Below are 7,769 nucleotides of genomic sequence, written 5' to 3' on the forward strand. Positions count from 1 at the left end.
CCTGAAAACAGGAAGATGGGTTTTATTATGTGCTGTTTCAATGAGGGAGGACCTTTTCACAGACCTGTTTATTGATGCATGCAGGTTTTTTGTTCTTATCAGATCTTCTCTTGATACGGTGTGAAGGACTTTGGTAAAATAGGAAATGCTGTTTCAAGTGATTTACATGTATTTAAAATAATAATAATAATAAAAAATATATATGTTGCATTGTGTAACATGCCTGCATCAGGCTGAATTTGTAATAATAATATTATTCTTTATAATATAAAATAGAATAAAAGAGAAATATCTTCATTGTTATTTTGTTCTCCATTTATGCTGTCACAGTACCCATATCCAACTTATTAATAGCATCTTTGTTAAGCTTTACTATAGATTTGTGTTTTTGTTCATCTTCTTGTTTCTGCTTTTTCTTGTTTTGTAGTTTCAGAGGCACATTAAAAAATCGGAAGGACAGAAGATCCCAAAAGTGGAATTACAGATCTCCATTTATGGAGTGAAAATATTGGATCCTAAATCCAAAGTATGTACTATACAAATCCTAACAATTATATCAACCATACAACATGTCTCTCACTATTACCACTGTGTCTAATGAGATCCAGTTGAAGAGCTTGTGTTTTGTCAATGCTGTGTCAATATCCTGTTTTTCTCTTCACAGGAAGTACAATACAACTGTCAGCTGCACCGAATATCTTTCTGCGCAGATGACAAAACGGATAAACGGATATTCACGTTCATTTGCAAAGATTCAGAGTCCAACAAACATCTCTGCTATGTGTTTGACAGCGATAAATGTGTAAGACAACAATTATCATCATACTTCTTGTACTAAATACTGTATAATGAAATCTGTGATTGTGTGTCTCTTGAAGGAACAATTCACCCAAAATTGAAAATTCTGTCTTTATTTACTAAACTTCAAGATGGTACATATCGGTATACATTTCTTTATGATAAAACAGAGAAAAATATTTGCTTTTAACCAAATAGTTCTTGGCTACCGTTGAGTACCACAGAAGGAAAAATGCTTTGTACATTTCTTTGTTCAGTTGAACACAAAAGAAGATATTTTGTTGAATGTGGGAGAGCAAACAGTCCCTGGGCACTTTTGACTACCGTTGTAATTCTTCCCACTATGATAGTCAATGGTGGCCAAGAACTGTTTGGTTACAAGCATTCTTCCAAATATCTTTCACTGTGTTTAACAGAACAAAGAACTTGTCAGAATTATAATTTTTGCGTCAACTGTCCCTTTAACATGATTTTGTGGAAGATGCAAACTCAAACCAACGCATTTATCTGTGGATCGCAGGCAGAGGAGATCACTTTGACCATCGGCCAAGCGTTCGACTTGGCATACAAGAAGTTTCTGGAATCTGGTGGTAAAGATGTGGAAACAAGGAAACAGATAGCAGGCCTTCAGAAAAGAGTGAGCATGATATTCAGTTGACCCAAAATAGACTCCTGTATCCTGTACATACTGAACAATAATTCCGAGGACTTACTTGTAGATTTTTACATGGCTACCCCTCACAAAACCTTTCAGGTTGCACGTAACGAACCCACATTTTTCCTTACAGATTCAAGATCTTGAAGTTGAAAATTCAGAGTTGAAGAAGCAGTTACACGTCTTAGAGGAGCAAATGATGATTGCTCAAGTCCCCCCTGTAAGCATTGCATATACACAACACCTCATTGCTATATACAATGTATAAATACGGCATTCTTAAAGCTTTTTCTGGTTTAAGAAACCAAAACTAAAACACTGCAATAGAGCTCTGTAAAAAGCCATCCTGACTGTCACGATCTTTCCACAGCTTCTTCATATTAACTCTTCTAATGAGGCCTATATGCTTCAGAGACCGTCATCTCTGTTCTGGTGTCACAACATGACGTCTTTCTCTTGTCTCGAAATCTCTTCTGTTACGCTAACGCCAATGAGCTCACCCGACTCTAACCTTTCCTCTGGTCTTCTGACACCTCCACATGCTAAAGCAGCTGACTCGAAGCCTCCCAGCGGAGTCGGTGTTCCTCACCCTCCTGTTAAGCACTTCTCTGTTTACCTTTCTTCTGTTTGTTGGTTGTTTGTGTCGGTTGTTTCTGCTAAGCACTGACATCATGTAGGGAAGCATGGTTTGTTTTTTCTGGTTAGTGTTTGTTCTGAAACTCTTACCCTAATGCACAGTTTCACAGACAAGGCTTAAGACAAAAAATAACTTGCCCAAACATATCTAATGACATGTAATTGCCATTGTTTTATCTCAAGATGCACACCAGTAATGTTTTTATCTAAGGCATTTTATTGAAAGAGATTTATATATCCTAATTTACCTAAAACATAGTCCTGAAATCAGCTAAGTATTGTCTGTGAAACCGGGCCTAAATCTGTTAACCTCTACAACTCGGCCTGAAATGCTTAATTCTTAACTTTTTGTTGATCATTTCGGATTGGTAACCCTTTTTGTGAGGTCAATTATATTTGAAAACACTTTACAAAAAGGTTGTATTAAACAAATGAAATAATGCAAAACCATCTTTGTTTGTTCATTTCAGCATTTACTAATACATTTTTAAAACCAAATCTCCAACAAGTTGACATTAGTTAATGCACAATGAAATCACATGAACAATTGTGTTGACATCAACTGATATTACCAAAGATGAATACATTTATAAAAACAATATTGTTTATTGTTGTTTTCATAGCATTTACTGATGTTAACAAATGCAACCTTATTGTGAAGTGTTATTCTTTTTGAGGTTTGGACATTTTTATCATACAGATCTCTTCTGGAGGTTAACCACGCAAGACACGTTCTTGTTATCCTCTGCACTGTTTTTAGTAGAGTAAATGTGTTAGGTGAATGTCCAATGCTTTTCCTTTACACGTTCAACTAAATGCTGGTATGTTTACAACCGAGTAAAAATAAGCAGACTTGATTTACACACTATTCCTAGCTGCCTTGTAAGCACTGGTTTATTTCCCAGCAAAAGGAAATCTAGGTTGCCATACATCTATAAGATGCAATCAAAAACTTTGGCATCTCTATCACCATTGTTGTTTAAACATTGTGGGTTCCTTTATATTTTTTTAACCCAAATGATGTTAAAGTAATATATTAAATCACACAAAAAGCTCAATTTATAAATCCTTATTAGATTAATTATAACAGTTTTAACACCAATTGTTTAAAATATTTGCCCAATCGCATATTTAGTTTATTTTTAAAAAAAAAGTTATGGATAGCAGCAGAATGTTAATTTAATGACTTTAGAAGACGCTTTTATTCAAAGCCGCTTACATTGCATTATACTATACATTGTATGTGCTGGGATTGAACACATGACCTTTGCATTGCTAGCGCCATGCTGTAACCACTGAGCCACAGGAAAGCGGTGAAAAATTAGAATAATAAAAAAATATGAATTGCATGTGTAAACGTATGTTTTGTGGTAACAATGTTTTAGTATGTAGCACTGCTAAACAGATATAACAGATGAAAATGGATGTTTTTAAATCGGTTATGTTTTCGCAGGGAGACAGCATGTCCTCAAAGACGCCCACTGACATATTTGACATGGTTCCATTTTCTCCCATGACCCCTCTGATTCCATTACCAGCAAGTAATGGCTCAGCCCCACCGCCCCCAGTGAGGCCCACAGAGATGAGTAAGTTGTTCCTGCTTTTTCCTCCACCGGAGGTTGCAAAATGTTGACTCATGAGGCCACAAGATCAGGTTGTGTAGGAATGCATATTTTAGAAGTCTTTCGTATGCTGTAGATCAATGGGATGTACAATGAATGAGAGCTCACAGGTTCAGTCACGGGCTGTCACAGTTAAAGTGTAATGCACAGTCAGCCAGTCATTATTGGCAATGTAAACACGTCAGGGTGATCAGGGTTGTGATGCGAGGCGGAGAGATCATTATGAAGGATTTGAATTGCAATAATGACTGTACATTATACTGCATATTACCCAGCTTCTTAACAAAATAAATATTATATGGATTTAATAATAATAATTCGATACATTTATATAGCACTTTTCTGGGACTATTTATTTTACTATGTGAGACAGAGGAATCATGAGAGATGTGAAATTGGCACTAGCTACTTAAAGGTATAGTTCACCCTAAAGTAAAAACTTTGTCATCCTCTTGTCATTTAAAACAAATGTATGACATTCTTTATTCCTCAGAACACACAAAAAAAGATATTTTAAAGAATGCTGGTAATTACACAACGTTGGAACCCATCGACTTGCATTGGTTTTATCTTCATACCATAGAAGTAAACGGGTACCGCCATTGTACGGTTACCAACATTCTACAAAATGTATTTTTGTGTGTATGCTGCAGAAGAAAAAGTCATACAATTATATAATGACATGAGGGTGAGTAAATGATTACAGATTTTACATTTTAGGTGATGAAAAATCTCTTAAAATCTCTTAATGAAAAGAAGTTAGACTTTTATATAAATACTATAGTTTTCTTATAAGATATGTTGTGTTGTATTACTCAGAGTTGCCTTTTCTTGTTCTGCAGGGAAAGACCTGTTTGGTGCTGAGCCGTTCGACCCGTTTACCTGCGGGGCAGCTGACTTCCCCCCTGACATCCAGTCTAAACTGGATGAGATGCAGGTGACTGCATGTCTGTGAATTATTAGCAAATCGTCTGGTGTGAATGAGCAGCTAATGGAGCTGACGGTAGGCACTGCTACAGTCAGTCTACTTTAGGAAACAATGCGATCATTTGATTTCACTTTGGGTTTGTTGCATCACTAAATCTCAAATCCCATATTAGTTTTTGAGAGGTAGCCCAGATTAGATTTATTTTATTTTATTTTAAACATGGTTTAACAAACCAGTAATGAAATCCTTCACGTGTGATTGGCTGCCATAATATAAGTTTTAAATGCAGCTAAACCACATTTGTTTTGAATTACTAGATGTTAAAAATTTCAAAAAGAGCTCTGTTTGCCAATTACGTAAATATTTATAACTTGCCAGTTTGTGTTTTGAAACTAAAAACCTTTTTTCTTTTGTGCCTTTACTGCTTGCAGCGGCAGAGATGGTTTGTATTTTCCAACAATTTTTGTTTATTTCAGACAGAATCTCTTTTGACATACTTAAATGTTTGAAGTGTCTCCAAAGTTAAATTATTTACAGCACATGCAACCAAGTGTCTTTTCTATTTACTTAGCAAATCTGTATTAAGGTTTATTTAGATGTGTAAATATGTTCACATGTATTCTACTCTCAGGCCTAGACTTGAAACATTTACTTTTGTTGACATGAATGTGTAAGAATCTAAAATCCACATTGTGTCGGACGACTTTAGTGTACAAAAGTCTTTGGTTTGCTTGATGCGCTTTGTGTTTACTTTACATTTATATTGCAAGAAAACATTAAAAACCTACATTAATAACTTTTCTGTGTACACAACATTTGATTTAACGCAACAATACTTTAAACTCTCACTTTCTTAAATGACCGTTAGTGAAAACAAAGTTTGTTTAAAAATAGAAATAAACGGTTACTAATAGTGCTCATTTCTCTTGGTTTATGTTTCAGGAGGGGTTCAAAATGGGACTAACAGTAGAGGGCGCTGTCTTTTCCCTTGATCCTCTAGATGGTCGCTGCTGATGCCAAGATGACATTTTTATCGCATTCATGTTAAACCATTTGTATGAAAGTGCCAAACTCGGGTTTACAGTGAAGATGTCAACTTCTTTTTTCTTTTGTATTTGCATTTGAACTTGGTTTACGAAATGAATATTGAAAAATCTCGAGCGGTAGATCACTATTTTTGTAAGAACTGAGACAATAATGTAGTTTTAAGTCCCCTTGCTTGAACAGGCATTAAAGGATGTAGAAAATACATCCGACTGCACACTCTGTGTTATCAATTTACACAAACAAAGCAGCATTTTTTAATAATCTGTATGGCAGGATGCAGCTGTATATGTCTCTCATCAACTCATAAAACCTTCTCTCTCTGTCTGTCATTACTGATAGCTCCCTTTACATTATTTTCTATCTATATTTTTAACACTTAATACAATATAGCATAATAATACAGGGGTTATTAAACTCACTCCTTTTGTATTAAAAAGTATTAATGAAGATAAAGAAGTAAAATTGTGTTGTTTTTGTTTAATGCGATGGATTCATTAAAATGCAGTATTTTTTAACTAAACATCAGTGCCATAAATTGCAGGACTGGATTATTTCCACATTAACGTGTACTTGTATTGCAGTTTATTTTGTAGTATATATTTTAGTATACTCTTGCACAAGGAAGCACTTTGGAGAAGCTGTGTCTATGTATTATTGTCAATTCACTTTGTAAGCATTATTTTAGCCTTTGCTGTTGTAGCCATTAAAAGGAAACGGTTCAGATGTATTGTGTAATTTGTTTTATAATATAAACCTTTACTTTCATCTCACAAAAAACCCATTTGGTATGTTTTCTTTAACACATCTTGAACACATACCATAGTTCAACTACGCCATATTGCAATCTAAAGAAGTTACAGTAAAATATTAATTTACTTAAATATTTTAAACTGTTCACACATTTTTTACTTCATTTTCCAGATACACTTGGATAAGTGATTGAATGCTTTTATTCACAACTTTTTTTGTATGTGTCAAATACATGATCTTAAACATTAACATCAACTTTAAATTATTTATCAATTATTTTTAATAATTCCTTTTCAAATGAAAAATGTTTGGCTTTGGAAAGTGTACTGCATGTGTTTCATTCATTTAGCTTGTGTACTGGTCACGCTGTACTAAGGAACACCACTTAAAGAATGTTACCCCATTCTTACATTCATCGTGATGGTAAGATGTTGTTTTCCATCCTTTTTTCTTAATCAAATTATTTTGATAATAAAAACTTTAAACAAAAAGGACAAAAGTTAAAGTAAAACTAGTATAATCCTTGCAATCTTTCATCATTCACTCAAAAATGTAAACCCCTTAAAAAATATGAGTCAAAAGTTAGTAAACAAATCCTGCATAAAAAATCACTCTTGTTAACCAGCGTTTGTTATCAAAAACTTTAGTTTGAAACATAAAGAGAATATAATAAAGAAAAGCAATACCTTACAAATGTTTTAAATGTGTCCAGCGCAGCAAATGATGCTATTCATTGTCATTTTATTATGTAAAACGTATTTTCATGCCAAAAAAGCAAGAAATGAAACATAAGCATTTTTAAATGAGGAATAAGGGGAAAGAAATAGTTTGATTCGATAAAATCAGAAATGATATGTTTGAAATGATCTCTGCATGTTTAATTTTGCAAAGCAAATACACAAGATTAGCTTTAAGCCGTACCAAATGGCTTAAAATAATTATAAATGCTAATCAGATAAAATAATAATCATAGAAAAAGTGCAAGAACGATAGCTTTCCCTGCATGCTTTGGAAAATATGACAACCTAAAGACTTTCAGAATTGATTCTCTATTTACCCGCACCTGCATTTCACTACATTGTGCCTTAAAGCCTTAAGAATGTAAAAGTAACATTATGAAAACATCTATAAATGAAGAAAACCTTCCTCCAGCATTGTTCTGTTGTTTTCGTTTTTGAAAAAGAAAAACAAATGCATCTTTTAATAATCAGAGTCTGAAATGGAGTTATTTTTATTGGCATTTTCCTACCCTACTTTGTACCTTTTCATTGGAGAAATACAATTCATACAGCTCCTTCTCAGTATTCATGTACAACAAGTCTGTTATCAGCTT

At 33.9% G+C, this 7,769-nt stretch overlaps 1 protein-coding gene across 10 annotated transcripts in view; it reads left to right on the forward strand.

The window, feature by feature from the left end:
• Positions 1-7,513, forward strand: part of gulp1a (GULP PTB domain containing engulfment adaptor 1a) — a 43,848-nt gene extending 36,335 nt beyond the window's left edge. For 6 of the 10 annotated variants that reach the window (XM_056754748.1, XM_056754750.1, XM_056754751.1 and 3 more), the window contains 8 exons: positions 428-526; positions 665-802; positions 1,319-1,435; positions 1,587-1,673; positions 1,824-2,048; positions 3,543-3,675; positions 4,554-4,648; positions 5,582-7,513. In XM_056754748.1, coding sequence (XP_056610726.1) covers positions 428-526; positions 665-802; positions 1,319-1,435; positions 1,587-1,673; positions 1,824-2,048; positions 3,543-3,675; positions 4,554-4,648; positions 5,582-5,653 — 966 coding nt within the window. In that variant the 3' untranslated portion in view covers positions 5,654-7,513. Of the gene's footprint in view, positions 1-427; positions 527-664; positions 803-1,318; positions 1,436-1,586; positions 1,674-1,823; positions 2,049-3,542; positions 3,676-4,553; positions 4,715-5,070; positions 5,082-5,581 lie in introns of all 10 variants that reach the window. The other 4 variants (XM_056754754.1, XM_056754755.1, XM_056754757.1 and 1 more) reach the window with 4 other exon arrangements.
• Positions 7,514-7,769: the final 256 nt, after the last annotated feature.

The sequence above is a fragment of the Triplophysa dalaica genome, chromosome 8, assembly GCF_015846415.1.
Source record: "Triplophysa dalaica isolate WHDGS20190420 chromosome 8, ASM1584641v1, whole genome shotgun sequence".
Taxonomy (NCBI): Eukaryota; Metazoa; Chordata; class Actinopteri; order Cypriniformes; family Nemacheilidae; genus Triplophysa; species Triplophysa dalaica.